We start from the raw sequence: 18,137 nt of genomic DNA, 5'->3' as shown, positions 1-18,137 counted from the left end.
ACTTTCAGATAGGTTTTTTCCCTTTGTCTTCTTCCCTCCTCAACAGCTGGCACGATGACCTTTGTGACTCTTGTTGCAGTCTTGTAGCAGACTGAACAGGTCCGTAAATGCAAGGTTTGCACACACTTTCACTGAGAAGCCTCTACTGAAGAAGTTCAGCAGGCGGTGGCAGCTGTGTGTGTAACCTTAAGCACAACCTCCTATATATCCTCCTTCTCCGTTTTCGTCCTCTTGAGGGTGGAGAGGCCGACCAGCTGCCCAGTCTAGATCACACCTGTACTGAACAAGAATCCCATCAATCTGCCAGCCTGTCAGTTCTTCAGTCAGACCTGGACAAACATATGTCACCAGTCATCTTAGGTGTTTTCCTCCAACAACCAGGTTCCTGTTTGCTCACTCAACTGTTCAAGTGCATTCCAAAACGAAATCATTTCAAGCAAATCACACGTATAAAGGAAGGGCCAAGCAGTTGTTGCATAACTTGCAAGCGTTCATGTGAGCTGGATGTACAGTCAGCCATCGATTAAACTGCAGTATAACCAATTTGTTGCCATTTAAATCAGCAGACAAATAAACCTTGTCCTGCTCACAAACTGTCCTATAAATAGAACAATACATACCCTGTTTAATACAGTTTACTTTATTGAAGCAGTGTTTCAAAGACCTTCAGGTATGTCTTTCTCTTTGACAGCCTCTCTGAAGTGTGAACGCTATATTTATTCAGAACACTTGAGTGTGTGAGCACGATGCTATTTACTTTGATTTGCGGTGCATTTTCTGCTTAAAATTTTAGCAGTTTTCAGATTGTCAGTAGTAGAAAAAAGACTTTGACAAGTCAACTAAATGAGCTCTTGAGTTCATGTTGTAGACAATAACATGGTACACAGTTCAGATGTTAAACATGATGATTTGGAATCTCATTAGCCTAGAGGGATTGCATTTGGGTCAGTGGGTCTACTATGTTTGGGGAAACCTCAGCCTGGTTGTGTTTCCACTGAGGATCATAGATGTACCTGTGTAGCCGAGATCTTTGCATTGCCTCAAGGCAACAGAATTAAATGTGGAGGTCTGTGTGGACCCTCATTTGACTTGGCAAATGAGACAAGAAATATACAGAAAGTCACTTTAAGGTGTATGGCATATACTTAACACTTTGTTTTTGCCAGAAGCACCCATAAGTTTACACCCTCTATGTATATGTGTGCGTGTTTGTTTGCTTTTTGTGTAACAAAGCCTTCAGACAGTTCAGCAGCTGGAAAGCTCCTGGGGACTCCACGATGCCACAGAGTTGTGTGAGAACTCTCCCAGGCTTTGTTCAAGAGTCATTCAGACTGGAGTGTTTATTTTAAATGTCCCCAAGGCCTTTCAGAGCAGCAAAGAGTCTAAGCAATTTAAATGGTTTCCAAAGATGTTTACTTGCTAAATCCTTCACTATTTACTCTTTTAGTGATTCCCTGATTTATTTATTTTTTGCACAACCTGCAAAAAAAACTTAGATTTTTGCTAGTAACACCGATTTAGAAAGAACAATCACCACGGATCATTTATCATGTAATGCTTTACAATTATGGTATTCACAGGAAGTTTGATTGCAGAACTGTAAACTCTTCTCACTGTACTTCAAGAGTGATTGGCGGTTTTCAGTAATGTGACAGGCAGGGAAGTTGTGTGGGTTCAGTTCTCCATGAGCCTGGGTAATTTTACAACATTGGAGGTAAACCTAACCGTTTATGGAAGTGTAACCATGCTTCGCTGTTTGTCAACCACATTCTGCCGCTGTATTTTCCTGTAAACTGAAATGAGTGCTTAAGCCACCATTGGGGATCAACAAGGAACAAGTGTCATAAACAAGGTGTCAGTTTTTTTTAAGTAAAAGCCCAAATGTTGGCTTTCAAGTCATATATAAAATGGTGAAAGAAAATAATAAATGTTGCCACAAATGTGTTAGAGCAGGGGTGTCACACATTCAGCCCACTTTCATCTCAAGTGTTCCAGACCAGTAAAAGCACAGCATAATAACCTATAAATAACCACACCTCCAAATTTTGAAATCGTTTTAGTGCAAACAAGTACATTCTCAAAATGTTCACATTATGGAATTATCTTTTTTATAAAACATCATGAACAACCTCAAATTTGTTTATAAAAATTTGTTCAATTTCAACAACATTATGCCTCAGTTTATCATTTACACTTTAGAACTTACAGATCACAGAATATCTACAAAGGCATAAAACATTTAGTCACAGGTATCTATATGGTATTTTATGATCAAAACGACAAAAGTCAGACAAAAAGATAAGACAAAAATGTTTGAAAAAATGAAACAAAATGACAAAAAAGTAAGACAAATGACACGAAACAAAACGACAATTAGACAAATTAGACAAAAAAATTACATAGCAACAAAAAAATGGACAAATGACAAACACAAGACAAAAAATTAGACAAAGGACACAAACCAGACAAAAAATGACAAAAGCGAGAAACGAAATGTCCAAAAAATAGACAACACAAGTGAGACAAAAAAGACAACAAAAACAAGACAAAATATTACAAAAATGAGACACAAAATGACAAAAAGGTGAACAGTCTAGTATTTTATGATTAACGCAACTTGCCAGGGTCTACAATTTATTTAAAATTTATAGTTTTACAAATTTTAAGTTTGCAATTAATGTCTTTTCTGTGACTTTACAAAGTCATCCCGTGGGCTGGGTTGGACCCCCTGGAGGGCGGTTTTTGGCCCCTGGATGCATGTTTGAAGCCACTGTATTGGAATAAAACGTCTATAAGGAGTATAACTGTGCGCTGTGGCCTAGACGCATGAAAAAGAATGTTTTCAGTATGAGGTTTCTTTGACTCTTTTGCTCAGTTCATGACTAGTCAGATTCAGTGTGAGAGACATTACAACCAATGACATCACCAGCTCATAACTCAGACCAGCAGCAGGCAGGAAGCCCGAGAGCAGGAGGGATGGTTGTTCTCTGTGGAGGAGTGGAGGCTGGACACTGAGAAAGGCCTACATGACTATAACAGAGCACCTCGCTGTACTTACTCTCTCTCTCTCTCTCTCTCTCTCTCTCTGTTTCTCGCTGACTTCCTTTCTTTCACACTGTTCATTTCTTTCTGTTGATGATGTCATTTTCATGCTGAGCCAGACCTCTAGCTCGCTGGAAGTCTGGCCTTCTGGAAAGGGGTGGCGTTTGCGTTCTCAGAACTGAAGAGGAAGAGACGTGGTAGAAAAGTGAACATGGGGGAACCAGCCCTATGTGCATGATAAATATCTGAGCCACAGGGATTGCGGCGGGGTCTGAGAAACCAGCTGTATCGATCATGGCGGTGACTCATTCGGCTCATGTCACTGCTTTTTTAACTCTGGGCTGGGACGCAGGCTCGCAGCTGTAAACTCGCACACAGTCCTTCTGGGCCTGTTCAGGCTGTGGAGAGTGAGAGTGTCCAGCATATTGTGATGTCAGCCACAGGCCCCGCACTTGTGCCAAAAATAAGAGGGCAACAAGGTCAAAAAGATATCTGAGATTACGTGAGGCTAAATTCATACGGAGGCTGCTGTGCATGCACAAGCATATGGACTGCTCTCTATAAAGTGAAATCTTGACAGTATAGCATGCTGGCTCGCGGCACAACTCAGCTCAACACAGGTATGTATAGCCTCAGGGTACAAAAATACCTTCTCGCACTGTTAGTCCTAGCTGTGCTATTCAGACTATCCGGATGCACTGAAGAAGCACACCATCCCCTGTGGCTAAGCTACACAGTATCGATCCAGACAGCTGTTGAGATGAGAAGGTTGTCCCTCTCCACAGGGTCTTCGCTGCTCAAGTCACTCGTCCGTCTCTGATAAACTCGGGCTCCTTGTCTTCCTTCTGTCTCCCTCAATCCTGCCTGGCTGACTAGGATGGTGTTTTATCTCTTTACGCCATCGACAGTGTGAAATGAAGAGGCCGCTGTCTCTGTCACATACCGGCTTTGCCTCTGTATTGACATAGCAGGGCGGCTAATGAAGCTGACAACAAATTTTTAGTCCTGTCACTTTGGTTATGGTTTCTACTACCAAAGCAAGCATATTTTTGTAAGAGCATTACTTTTGCCTGTCATGTAAGTGATTGATATGACCTATTTGGATGTTAAGAACTGGGTCAAATGCAGATTAAAGGTGATGAACGGTCATGAGATACATTTCCAGTAACTCTGCAGTTTATTGAATCAGTTATGCAACGTGAGTAGCTTGCAAATGCTTACAGAACAGCAAGTTCTGGTTTATTTTTGCACAACACTGAGATAGGATTTTTTTTTTTTAAATGCAGTGTAAAACAAGAGCCTGAGGGCACGCATGGAGGAAACTCCAATAGAAGCGTTCTCATCAGCATTATTAATGAGACACATAGTTGTCCTTGGCTGCCTCAGCGAACTTTGGCTTTTGCTGGGAGTCGGGGATGATGGGGATTAGGGGTGGGGAGAAAGAACACTGGGGTGGATATGTGCGTGGCATGTTGATCGATGGTGCAGATGAAAGCAGTGCCCGACTGAATGTCTGGTTTGTGGTGTTTTCCTGCTGTTGATTGCTATTCGGCATTCAGCGTTTTTACGCTGATGGCCGTGGAATGCCAGATCCCACTGTCACTGAGCTAAGGGGAGATTACAGCAGATAGAGGTGTAATTTTGTCGCTGATAAAACCCATGCTTCCTGTCGGCTCCCGCTGCTGTTATTAGTATTTAGCTCCTGATTCAGTTTGGTGTGCGGATAGAGGAAGGGACAAAGAGGTGAAGGGACACCGTGAGCGAGCAGTCAATTATCCTGGGATTAGCGGAGTGGGGGACTCTTTTCTCCCCAAATACAACAAGCACTCTCTACAGTGAACAAGTTGAATTTTGCTAATTTACTCACCATTTTGAAGCCACTCTCAATAATGTACCATAAAGCAATTTTCATCCCGGCACTAACTAGAGTATTTTATTATAACCACACTTGTCTGCTCTGTCCTTGTCTCTCACATGCACACATCTGTGGACATAATGGGCTATTGGAACAGCCTGTGCAGCACTTTTATGTTAAAATAAAAAGAGCATAGGAAATGCAGAGGTTGTAAATACTTTATAAAACCTCAAAGATTTCAGTTTTATTCTGATATCTTTCTGGTGTTCAACTCTTCACTTGAGGTTAATTTTGGAAGTGCAGCGTTGTGTGATTGTGATATCAGCACTTCAGTGAGCTAGTGCCATCTGTTTTTATCTAATTTCTATTCTCACCCCCGAGAAATCGCCCCTCCTTGACTGACCACTCAACTTCACTGTTTTCTTTCTGCCCATAGATTCGCAACGGTCCCATCTGTCAACTTTCACCATGATATTGAAGGACAAGTTCCATTCCCCCAAGATCAAGAGGACTCCATCCAAGAAGGGCAAGCAGCTTCAGCCTGAGCCAGCAGCCAAGAGCACAGAGAAACCTGCTAACAAGGTGTGTATGGAGTCATGTGCCTGAAACTATGTGTGTGTTGTGGGAAGTCCATCTTTTTCCCACCTACTCCGTGTGTTTGCCTGTTTGTGAGACTATTGTTTTCCTGCGCTGCCGTATTCCATTGTGTCTGTGTGCGCGAGTCTCCCTGCTGGTTCCCACAGCCTCCCAGTCGCTGTGGTGGCTGGCTGCGCTACAGCAGGTGTCTAACCCTATAAAGACATGAATGGAACCGGGCGGCTTCCTGAATGAACTCCTCTGCTCACTCTCAAGGCTTTCGGTGTAACGAGCATATTCCCCTGCATCCCCGCCGTGAAAAACTACAGTAGAGAAGCTGAAAGAGCTCTGTGCAGTTGTACCACGACCGCTCCAAGCCACATCACTTGATAGTGCGCTTTGAAATGTGAGCAAACCATGGGAGTAGTAGAACCGTAGCAGGGAGCCCAGACCGTTGGGATGATCCAAATGCTAAATGTGTGGTCTTGCAATATGTTTTCATCCAAATTGTTTCCATTAGCTTCATAAGAATGATTAATAGCTTTGTAGTTCAAGTCTAAGATGCTGTTTTATGTTCTTGTGTGTCTTTTTAGAAGGTTAGTCGGCTAGAGGAGCATGAAAAGGAAGTGGTCAGTGCCCTGCGCTACTTCAAGACAATCGTGGACAAAATGGTCGTAGAGAAGAAAGTGCTGGAGATGCTTCCAGGCTCGGCCAGCAAAGTGCTTGAAGCAATCCTGCCTCTGGTTCAGGTAGAGGCACGGATACAGCACAGGTGAGTCACATGAATGGAACTGATGCCTTATAATACGTGTTTGTTTGTTTTTTTAAACCAAGACTGCCTCCTTCAAATTCTTTAAAATGGCCATGTTGTGGATATCAAGCGTTTAGTCTTTGATTGCAGTGTTTTTCCTACGTTACATGTATGTCATAATTCACAATGTACCATTTTTGAACTCTTTCTCAATCTTGCCTCTTGACACAATTTATTATGTATTTGGTGACATGTTAGGACTGGCATGGTGCTGACTACCACTTTCCGAGTAGCTTGTGAAGATTGATAACATGCTGTGAAAGATTGCATCTCTCACCTCAAGGCTTCCTGGACTCCATACCTGAGGCTTTACATGTTAGATTCATGTGTTTCTTACTGTTGATGCGTCTTATTAATTGCCCCAATTTTACCTTTGAGGAACAGAAATTTCTTTCATTTTTCAGATATATCAACTGATAAGTCAGTTTGTTTTACTTCCTCTATGGTTTCAGTAAACTCTTTCTGGGAAAGTAACCTTAGTTTTGTTTCGGCTGTCAGGACATGTTGGAACTTCTCTGTCTTTCTCTTTGTGCCTTTCCCCATCCATCAGTACAGATGAAGGTATGGAGGTCAGAGGTGATGCATTTTGCATCTCGCAGCGCTGTGTTTAGAAGCAGTTGATGGATTGTTGCTGTAATACTAAGAAACAGCCATCTCTGAGGATTTGACCTCAGTCTCATGGTGTCAAATCCCAATAGATCACAATAGAAGTTTAGTGTTTTGCTTTAACCTTAGGCTACAGGCAGCGAGTTGAAAATGATGGCCACAAGCCAGTTATTTCACAACTTCAGCCCAGATGTTTTTGGCAAATACACTAAGGTACATCAAATGACTGTTGTGTGAGTAACTTTAGAGATAAAGAGCTCTTTCCATTGGCTAAACAAATGCATTCTACAACTTCGGTCAATTTTGCAGTGATTTAAATCAGTATTGATTAAATATCTAGGTCAGCAGTGAATGCAACTCTTGCACACTGCAGTGGGGTTTGATTAAAGTGCTTATTTGCCAAAAGGTTAGTTATCAGTCTATACACGCTGTAGTCATGCTGACTTGACACACAAAGCTGCCAATGTTAGTATAATCACACTGTTTTTACCCAGCTCCAGTGCAGCCTATAGGGTTTAGCTGTGCATCCCTCAAATCCTTGTGGTAACCCCTATAGCTTCTGTTGTCTCCTGCTTACTTTAGGGCTAAGCTGTGCAGAGACAGTGGACGGATATTCCAGCTCTGTGAATCAGCTGCAGCGTGTTGGCACAGGCCTTAGCCACACCTTAGTGTTAGGTCTGAATGCACAATTTGCTACAGGGAGAAACAACACCCTGCTTCCCTCTATGGTTATACATTCTCCTGTCAGCACTAGCTGCCTTATTCCAGCCCCCCAGCTTGTAGTTGTTTTTCTGCAATCCCTCAACAAATGCCCAAAAAACACTTAGTTTAATAGATGGCCTTGTAGATAGATCGAAATGAGTGGCATGTTCATGTTTCTGTGATTTTTCTCACTTTATGTCTAACATGTGCTTGTCTTTTTTTCTTCTTCACACCCCACTGCTGTGTTGTCTTGAATCTTTCTCCTTTCTGCACCTCTGGTTTCCACACCTTCTCTCACCCCCTGTTTATCATGTCTTTTGTGTCTACACTGTACATCATATTTGTTTCTTTCCATCCTGAATTCTTCTTGCCTTATTCCTCTGACTTTGCCTCTACTTTTACCTTCGCTCAATCTCGCACCTTTTCAACAGTTCGGCGCTGTCCTCCTGCCATAGCCGTGTGTATCAGAGTTTGGCCAACCTCATCCGTTGGGCTGACCAGGTCATGCTGGATGGGATCGACTTGGAGGACAAGGAAAATGTGGCATCTGTCACCGCTGTCATCAAAGCAGTGCTGGATGGAGTAAAGGTACGCTGACAGAGGAAATGTTGTGTTGTAGGCTGTGTCCTCCTGTGGTGTATTTTATAAAGGAGGCTGAAACTGGCTGTGCTGTCTTTTTGTGAATAGGAACTCGTGAAGCTGACCATAGAGAAGCAGGAGCAGCCGTCACCCACAACCCCCAGCAAACCAGCACCACCTGCTACCACAGCAGAGAGGTGAGCACAAAGCATGCTCTCAGGAGTACAAACATTCAGGCGCTTAATATAGTTAATTTCTAAGACAGTTTTTCTCTGTGTAGCACGGTGTCGTTGGAGATGCCCTTGATAGATCGGGAACAGGAGGTCTCGAATAAGACGGCTCCAGCAGCTACTCCTGCAGAGGCCGCTCCTGAAATACCAGATGAGGACGTGGCCCCTCCCAAACCCCCTCTTCCTGAAGCCAAAATGGCAGAGCTCAGGTGAGGACAGCACAAGCGCATTTCAAAGTGACAGAATACAGTGCCGAGATATTAATTCTCTTCTCAGCCCTGAGGCTTCCACTTTGGCCTAAAAGTCCCTGAGAAGTAGCGGTATTTTGCATTTCTGTGGTGGCTTGTTGATGACAATCACACTCACATTCACACCTACGGACAATTTAGAATCATCAGTTAACCTCAGCATATTTAGGAAGCCGGAGTGCCCGGAGATAACCCACCTTAAAATTGTGCTTATCTTAAAAATAGATGCTGACATGTTTCACACATGACAAATGAGGAATAAAGCAGACTTTTAGGATATGGGCATGGGAGGGGTATTTCTACGTTTCTTTCATTTTCGCTGCAGTTTCACATATTTTGATATACTGTGTGTTTTCTGATGTAGTTCCTTGGCTGTCACTCAACTTTCATACTTAAGGCTTTAAATCTGGATCACTTTTGTGTGTTTGTTGCTCTGCCTCTTCCTTCCTTACTCTTTCTATTTCTCTCAATTTTTTTTTCCATCTTTGGTTTCCCTTTGGATTCTGGAAACAGAGCACAGTTGAGTGCTGACGCTGGCCAAAGGAGACCCTCTCAGAAGGAGAAGTATGTTAGCCCGTAGGATCATCCGTCTCCATAATAACATCCCACCCTAGACCCCCCATAAAGCTTCTGGATTGGATGAAGTGTTTTTGATTTGCATGGCTGCATTATCCAAACGTTTGTATCATCCTGGGTATCCCCTGAAGAACCTCACCATCCAATCAGAAGATGGTCCCATGCATGAGAGTGTATGACTGAACTATGAAGTGTCTTTTCGCTGGCCTCCATTTCATGGTCGCTTACGTTCGCTTGTCGCCCGATTTTGACCTGATATTAACTCACTGAGAGACTTTAGGTTTGACAAGCAGGATGCCTTCATGTCATAGCTGAGAGAGGCTAACATGAAACACCCTCACTCTCATCTCACTATTCCACAGGTGTGTTCATGTATCTATACATGGATTTTTGTGTGCATACACGTCAGAAAGTGTGTTTTGCGTGCTTGCCTGGTTGTTCTTTTTTGACTTTGCCTCTGAGAAAAAAAACACCCAACATTCCTGTTTTGTTTTTCGTTTTTAACTCTGCTGTTTCTGTTTTTTAATCTGTCAATAGTCCTCCTCCAGCTCTTCCCCCTAAGAAGCGCCAGTCAGCCCCTTCGCCTACTCCGGTGGCGGTAGTTGCCCCAATGAGCCGTGGCTCCAGTCTGCCGTGCAGCGACCACAGACAGGTGAGGGATTAACTTAATGATCCATTATGGCGTACCTTCAGTTCTACTTTAAGACCATATCAACATAATTCACAGGAAATAAACCAGCTATTAAGAAAAAGGAGTGCAATTTAGATCTGTCTCTGTGTGTGTGCTGCCGCAGGAGTACGAGCAGGAGTTCCTGCAGAGACGTTTCTCAGGCGGGAGCCACTCCTATGGTGGCGACTCTCCACGCCTTTCTCCGTGCAGCAGCATGGGAAAACTCAGCAAGTCTGATGAGCAGCTTTCTTCCATGGAGCAGGACAGTGGTCAGTGTTCTCGTAACACCAGCTGTGAGACGCTGGGTAAGGATGCAAAGACAAGACTGAAGACTGGATTTTAGGTTTTATCAAATCCGAATCCTGCATTGAATGCATTTAGCAGTCCAAATGTTTTTAAATGCCATTAGGTATAGCGTTCATCATTGCAAGTGAATCACATTATAAATAATACACTAAGCCATTTTTAATTTCGATCTGTAATTGGGTGTCGTGGTGTTTTTTGAGGGGGTGGAAGCTAATTAATCTTCACAACCTGTAGCTACAACTTATAAAAAATGCGATGAGCAACACACATTATTAAATATGGATTAAATGCATCTGAAACACTGATAGCTTCCCTTTTTGTGTCTTATTTTGGACAAGCCAATAGCTCCAAATACAAAACATCTTGGTGCATAAGAAATTGATAGGCTATGCATGTAACTAGGACTGGAAGATTCTCCTTCTTTTGACATGCCGTGGTCAGCTAATCATTTTTTAAAAAGAAGCATTAGGTTTAAACTATTTGTAAGATACTGATTTGCAAAGAGCTCACTGAATAGATAAATTGTGGGAAGTTGACGTGACGCTGTAAAGAATTTATCACTCATACTTCCACCTGATAAAATCTATGTCTGATGATGAATTACAGTTTATGATGTAGAAGATGATATAGATATTGCCTACAAAATTTGATTATGAAAAATGAACAAATTGAAAACAGGAACTTGGATAAGAGATGTGTGTGTTTCAGAGCAAATCGAATCCAGGTATTACAATCAGAAACCACGCAGAAAATTTGTAAAGCTATTGAATCTCAACCTTCGACAAACCTTTGCTAATGTGCATTGGGTCATGAATATTTTTTTTCATATATTCTGCATGTGCTGAAAGTTAAAATTTGTGCCTCAGCTAAGTGTTGAGCATGAAATTTAAATGCGTGTTGTCATTTCTTTACCTTTCAGACAACACAGAGAATTACGACCCGGACTATGACTTCCTCCACCAGGACTTGTCAGTTGGGGATAACCTGCCTCCAATACCGGTGGCAGGCTGCCTGAGCCCTCTGCCCGAGTCTCACAGCGAGTCCTCTTCCCCTGTTCCTGGACAGCATCCCACACATCCCCGCTTCAGTGCTCCTCCAGCCCAGCAGCCAGAATACTGGACCCCCCAGCCTAATCAAACTAATCCCTTACAGTCCTCCCGCATCAGCGCACCCCCTGCCTTACCGCTGAAGAAGCGACGCAGCACCCAAACATCGCCCTTCCCTGACGCAGGGTCCAGGGTCTTGTATGAGCGCTACCCTTCCCAATATGACAACCTGTCAGAAGAGGAGCTTCACCCCACGCCACCTTTCCCCCTTTTCACACCCATCTCGCCCATGCCTCAGACAAACGGGGGCGTGTTTGTTGCCCAGTACGTTGCCAGTGAGAATGCAGATGTCCCCGCCAGCCCACCGCCACTGCCAGAAAAGAAAAGCAGACACAGTAAGTGAGGAGAAAGAACGGGCTGGGAATGTAATGAGGGAGCAATGAAGACAAGATAGAAGGAAGACCTTTTAATGAGATGACTGAATGGAGGGCACAGAGGCAGTGGGAGGCAAAGAAAGGGACAAAGAGTCTAATGAAGGAAAAAAATAAAGGAAGGGATGAGGTTGATTTTGGAAAGGACAGCAGGACACTATCTGCCATTCGTCATCAGCTCATTGCAGAGTAGCTTATGTCAAGGAAATATTCCTCTGTGAGTGGAGGCAGGAAGTGAATACCAGGATGTGCTACAATGGGTCCGGCTCCAGCGGCACAGAGGGCAAAATTTGGTCATTTCCTCACCCACCTGCTACATCACTTCCTCTATAGCTACTGTATTATGTCATCATGTACAGTCAGCCCTTCCTGCTTATTTAAACATTTTTCACATTTTATTTCTACATGAACATATCATTTCAAGTAGCCAGCAGTCTTGAAATTGGTTCAAATGCTGTTCACTGTGGCACTCACCCAGTGAAAACATTTGTATGAGAACTTTTGTGTCACCAAAGGAGGTTTGTCAATTCTGTGAAAATAACTGATGTTGCCATTGTGATGTTATTGTGGTTGTCACATCTTGGGACTTGTCATTTTTACCAGAATGTCTCTCTTTTTTAAAAAAAACTCAAGGTGTAGTTTTTGAATCATGTGGGTAGTAACCACACTGACGTAGAAGCCCGTAAAAGGTACAGAAAGTCAGGATATTTTGACCTTTTCTGCTTCAGTTTTATAGTTCATTTTAAGATATATCTGTTAACCCCCACAATTTGTGCAACGCTAAACCCCTGGTCCATGTTTAGTTGTAAATGGGCTATATGAATATTAAGAAGACAAAATTTACTTCTAAAGTAGTCCAAAACTCCAGTCTGGACTTGGTTGAGTTTAATGGTATAACACTAAGCAAGATAAGCAGTAAATGTTTCATAATTTAATCCATCTTCCTCCTTCAGTCCTTCAGTACATGCAGTTTGTGGAAGACTACTCGGAGCCACAGCCCTCCGTTTTCTACCAAATGCCACAGAGTGAAAGCATCTACGAACAGCGCAACAAGCGCTTCCAGGAGGTCTATGGATTCAACGACTCCTTCAGCAGCACCGACTCAGTCCATGAGCCACTGCAGCCCCCAGCGTTGCCACCAAAACAAAGACAACTGGTAAGAAACCCGTCCATGTAAGGGCAGCCGCCCTTTCAAGAAGCACAAGACATGGCTCATAAACTGCTACAGTTGCAGGAGATAAATAGCTGGTTCACTAATTTGAGTGTGCGAGCAAAGCTATGATTTGAATTCCTGAAATTGTTCAGTTCAGTGTCGACCAAAGCTTTGACACTGTGAAGCCTCCGTTGATGAAACTATTGATTTATGAGCTTGTGCCCAAAATGGCGTGGTATAAAACATTGTGAGCACATGTGCACAAAGCAAACAATCCTGGTAGAGCTCAGTGCTGGTCCGAGTATCTTCATACTGGCTGGCAAGAAAGAATTGGAAAGAATGCATATGGCATGCTGTGTCTAAAGTACATTCCACTGGTATTCCTCATCAATTTTCTCGCAAGCCTCCTCCTATCTTGTTATCTTCCTCACCTATTCAGCTCCTCCTCTCTGCTCCCTCTATCTCTCGTCCTTACTGTTTTTGTAACTGCGGCAGACATCTGTGTGAACACGGAGGTGTTTGGTCGTTAGCCGAAGATAAGACTAGCCTTTATCAGCCCCACATCAACTCCAGTCCACTTATCTTAATCTGGGTCGGCGTCTGGGTTAATTGAGACAACTGTCTGACAGTGAGTCAGTGGGGAGAGAGCAGTACAGACACAATAGTATAGATCATTGCAGAAGAGGGCACACTGTGAGTTTGAAATAAAACCTTTAAAGGCCATGAAAACTCACTTTCACAAGAACCCTCTTGCTATGACTGATGGAGTCTTGGTGGTATACTATTTTCTGGTTTTCTGGCTCCTCTCAACATTTTAAAGAAGGATGGACTCATGTATAAAATAAATGCGCATGCTTCTGTACACCAATCACTGTTTAGCTTCATTTGAATTGCAATTAAAAGGTATATAGTGAGTTGTCTGGTTACTGTCAATCATATCTGTTCAAACTGGACCCGCACAGTCGTGATGAAGAAGATTGCCTTAATTTTTTTGTGTTAAATAATAATAATTTGTATTGTTAGTGTTATAATAATAGTTATACTACCTACACATGTTCAGTAGATGCCCCATGGTTTGCCAGATTTTTACATGAGACACTGTTTTCTTGCCTATTTTCCCTCACTAAAACCTTCCAAACCTACTCGAAGGTGGCAAATGGTGGTTGTCTCAAAGCTTTGTAGCAATATTGAAGACTGCAGATTTGCGGACAGTACAGATGACACTCGTCTCCAGGGTGTAGCTGGATGTACAGTTTCATAGCCCGGGAAAGAAAATAGACTTTGCGGCTGAATAGCAGTCTGCTCAGACCACCTTCCCTCTCTTTGTCCATTGTCCTCTTTCTGCCACCACAACTGTGTATTTTGAGCTGCGTGCCCAGCTTTTATTTTTATCATTCTTTTGTCTGAGCATACAGTCGGACTGCACTCATCTCTGCTCCAGCCGCAAGGCCTAATCTGGCCCCATGTTTTGGACTTGATGAGCTCGTGGCCCAGTGGAATAAGCCTGTTTGCCTCCTCCATAAACCCATGTTCCAGGCTTACACGCTTTGGCGACTTTACACGGCTTTGCAAAAAAAAAAAAAAAGTCAGCTGCTATGTGGATAAGGAAATGGGTGAAAATAAAAAAAAAAGTAGAGCGGATCATATTGGCTCTGTTTAGAGTGTGTTGTAGTTGGCCTGGTTTCCGTAAAGCCCTTAAAGCTAAGGACATTAAAAGGTTTATTGGACTGCCACAGTAGATATAAATGTGTGTAACCTGCATACGTCATGTGACCCTCTAGTACTTAGGTTTTCTAGAAAGACTTGAATATAATAACTAACAGCACATTCACATTCAGTAACACCTAAACAGCAGTTGTCTCCTCATTCAATTTTCTATTGTATATAAATCTGCAGCTCTTGAGTTGATGCTTCTCATCTGAACTACAAAAATCCTCCTCAGCTTTCACCACTTTGACTTCACCACTTTGCTGCTAAACTTTGATTAAATCTGCTCTAATTCTGTCTTGCTTACTAGTGTAATCAACTGTTTTCTTCTTCTTCCTCCCTTAAAACCCCGTTTTCCCTCCTTGCCTCTCCTTAACCCCCATTACTCTCACTCCCTCTCTTTTTATCTTCTCTTTCTATCTCCTCTCCCTTTATTTGTTTCCCTCTCAGGCCTCCCACTCTTCTTCCCCTTCTTCCTCCTCCTCCTCTTCCCTCTCCTGCCACCTCCAGCCGTCTGTAGCGGCCATGGAGGAGGCGGGCTCTGGGCTGGGCCTCAGCATGTCCGTCTCTAACTCCTACCTGATTGGCCAGGCGTCTTTGACCACGCCCACGGTGAGTCGCCCCCCGACTTCCAAACCTCCCCATCGTCTCCCATTCTCCACTCTGGCGTGGGTACTGTGTGGTCCTGGACTGGTCCAGGGGTGGCTTAACCTTGTGTGTGCTCCATATGTGGTACAGTCTGTCCATCTGCCCCCCTGCACCTCTGAGGTCTCTGACAGGACCATACCTCCAGGGCGGGTGGTTTAGATGCTATGTGGTCATTAATTTTGTTCATCCACGTGCCCATGTGTGCATTTGTTTTGTTGTGTGTGTGTTTTTTTTAGCTGAGGCACTAGATGATGTGTGATTAATGTTTGCTTTGTGTGGTCATGAGTGTGTGCTGTTATTTGTTGTGCTTCTGCGCAGCCTCTGGCTAGCCAAGTTTGTGTGTTTGTGTGCTGCTCGGAAGCCTTCCTCCATATGACAGGTAATTAGTTGACCCCCATCCCTGTTTTCAGTTTGCCTCATTGAGTTGTGTGTCCGGAGCAGCTCGTCCAAATATCACAAGAGACTGTCATGCGTTTGTTTGTTAATTATAAATAACAAAATTAACCCATTGTTAGTCAGACTGGAATGCTTCAATAGCTGGCCTGGCTATGTGTTGCACTGTTCTGGTCAGTATTTTGGGAGGGTTGACCCATGATGGCCCTGTGTTGTGCGAGGCACGCTAAGACATGGTGCGGATCTCCCTCAGGATATCTGCGGTGGAATGCAGCACCAGATGGACCTGATGGAAAACACATTCCCTCTCTTTCGACTACCGTTTCTTCCGTTCTTCTCTCCTCATTTTTTTTCGTCCTCCAGCGTCCGTCGCTGTCCACGCTCTCCGGTCTGTCCTTCACACCACCGTGCTGTAACCTCCTTCCCCTACTATGTGCACACACACTTCCACACCTCCCGTTTGTCTGTTTCTGTGGATTGTTTGCATTCCTCAACTCCTTGGGGCATGATATTTTTTGGGGGTGGATGTCATAGGGGAGGAAAACCATACCACAAAAGCTTCTTTGCATATGTTGAGAGGAAACAGAAAGACATTCAATAATAGTAGACAGATTTCCTAGTTTCATCAGACTTTCAGAGACTGGAAAAAAAGAATGAGAGGCTTTGATTTGCGGTCCTTCTTCTGTGCATGAACATATGCGTTCATTGGTGTGTGTGCATGAGTGCAGTGATTATCAGTGATCTGTGTTTGCACCGCTCTTGGCTGGTATGCTGAAACAGGGCTGGTATGTGAAACGTGTTACAACAGGTTACCACTACCTCCCTGCTGGCAGGCATCTCTTCAGCTGGCCACACACATTCAGACATCCCTTCTGTAAACATGTATACATCCTCAGAGTTGATGCTAGTGTATCCATGTCCTCGTTAAACATTTCTGTCTTATTATCTTCCATGTTATCTCATTGGAGATGTTTCTGTTGTCACTGCTTCCACTTTTTTGGGTGTGTGTGTGTGCAGTGCATTTCATGTTCAGACACATCGCTGACATAGTCCAGGCTTAAATTAATGGAGTTGTTGGAGAATGAGGTGAACACTTTTTTTCCCTCCTCTGCTTCCTATTGTTCAGCTTCTTTTTTTCTATCTGCTCTGCCTTACTCCTTTTTAATCTCTTAGTCCTGTCTTTTATTATTTTTTCTCTTTCCTGCTTTCATTTTTTCCACCAATCACAGAGCTTGGACCAGGTTGCCTTGACCAATGCCACCATTCTGGATGGCAGCGGGGGCGGGCCCAACGGTTCCCTGGCTGGCTCAATGGGTTCTGTGGCTGTCTGTCTTCCTTCTGAGTCTTCTCTCACTGACTCTCTCCACACCTCAGCGGTGAGCTTACAACAGATAGACGCTGGAAGCACCAGCAGGATACTCAGACGAACCAGCTCTCTAAGACTGATATTAAAATGTAATACTGCACCACTTCCCTTGGCAGATTGGTGTTAGATTACAGCTGTTTGGTGTTCAGTATTGTTGCTCATATGATAATATCTTGAGTCATTCACATGGTGGCATCCTGTTGTCATTATCACTGCCCACAAACTGTCTGCTGTCTGATTATTGGTCTTAAAATAAGCCCAGTGGAGCATGTTGCACTGCATGTTCTTCTTGCCAGTAAATTTACTATTATCTTTACATATGATGCGCTCCAGTGCCACCTGGTGGCCATGAGGATGTGGAGCTGGAAAGCATACGGTTCACTGTCGAACACCAGACCTCGGCTAGCTGCTATCTCTCTCCCTTAGCTACATATTCTCACTTCACATCTGCTACACCCTTAGCAAAGACCCTGTGCCCCTCTCCGCTGCCTTACGCCTCGGTTTGTGTCCCTCCTCTTTTCCCATAGAGCGAGAGCGCGAATGACGAGGGTGGGGAGGGGGAGTATGTCAACTTGTACTCATCCAGCCAGGCCAATGGGGAGCTGCCTCTCTCCCTCAGAGTAAGTAGCTGATTGTCACGGGTGAAAGGTCAATTCCATTTCTACGTCGCGTCTCTTCAGGGTATGAATCAATTCAGACGCGGTGAGGGATTTGGAGTGAGGATTGTTGTTTCGGTGGCAGATGTCACTCTCACATCCGTTGCGCTGAGCGGCTCTTATTGATTCATCTCCTGGATGGATGGCGCTGAAATGGAATGTGAATGTAGCCAAACCTGACTGAGCATGACTTCAGGTTCACAGGTTTGCCTGCAAGGGACTCGTGTGCTCTGGTTGGTGTCTGTGGAAATGATGTCCGTCTGTATGTTGTTTTGACTGCCTGGCTGGTGACTGCTGTCTCTCTGGCTGTGCTGCAGCTGCAACAAGCATTTAACCTTGTTCCGATCTAACACCTGAAATGTCGCTGCTCCAGAACGGGATTCTCAATGGTTCACCGGTTTTCAATTTTCCAATAACATTCCCCATAACAATTTATGTGCACCTGTGCATGTGTGGCAGCTTCTGTCTATGTGTGTGGCTGTTTATATTCCCTCAAGCCAGTTTGTGCATTTGGGTTGTATTTTAGGCATGTTGGG

At 43.8% G+C, this 18,137-nt stretch overlaps 1 protein-coding gene across 1 annotated transcript in view; it reads left to right on the top strand.

The window, feature by feature from the left end:
* The window catches only part of rapgef1b (Rap guanine nucleotide exchange factor (GEF) 1b), a gene marked incomplete at its 5' end in the record, with an annotated part of 46,398 nt that overhangs the window by 18,673 nt on the left and 9,588 nt on the right, over positions 1-18,137 (top strand). The window contains 12 exons of the mRNA XM_051938948.1: positions 5,334-5,479; positions 6,067-6,245; positions 8,024-8,180; positions 8,280-8,368; positions 8,452-8,610; positions 9,763-9,877; positions 10,020-10,200; positions 11,121-11,642; positions 12,632-12,834; positions 14,989-15,150; positions 16,809-16,955; positions 17,473-17,565. Coding sequence (XP_051794908.1) covers positions 5,334-5,479; positions 6,067-6,245; positions 8,024-8,180; positions 8,280-8,368; positions 8,452-8,610; positions 9,763-9,877; positions 10,020-10,200; positions 11,121-11,642; positions 12,632-12,834; positions 14,989-15,150; positions 16,809-16,955; positions 17,473-17,565 — 2,153 coding nt within the window. The remainder of the gene's footprint in view (positions 1-5,333; positions 5,480-6,066; positions 6,246-8,023; positions 8,181-8,279; positions 8,369-8,451; positions 8,611-9,762; positions 9,878-10,019; positions 10,201-11,120; positions 11,643-12,631; positions 12,835-14,988; positions 15,151-16,808; positions 16,956-17,472; positions 17,566-18,137) is intronic.

The sequence above is a fragment of the Acanthochromis polyacanthus genome, chromosome 18 (assembly GCF_021347895.1).
Source record: "Acanthochromis polyacanthus isolate Apoly-LR-REF ecotype Palm Island chromosome 18, KAUST_Apoly_ChrSc, whole genome shotgun sequence".
Taxonomy (NCBI): Eukaryota; Metazoa; Chordata; class Actinopteri; family Pomacentridae; genus Acanthochromis; species Acanthochromis polyacanthus.
This window is presented reverse-complemented; position numbering and strand designations above follow the sequence as displayed.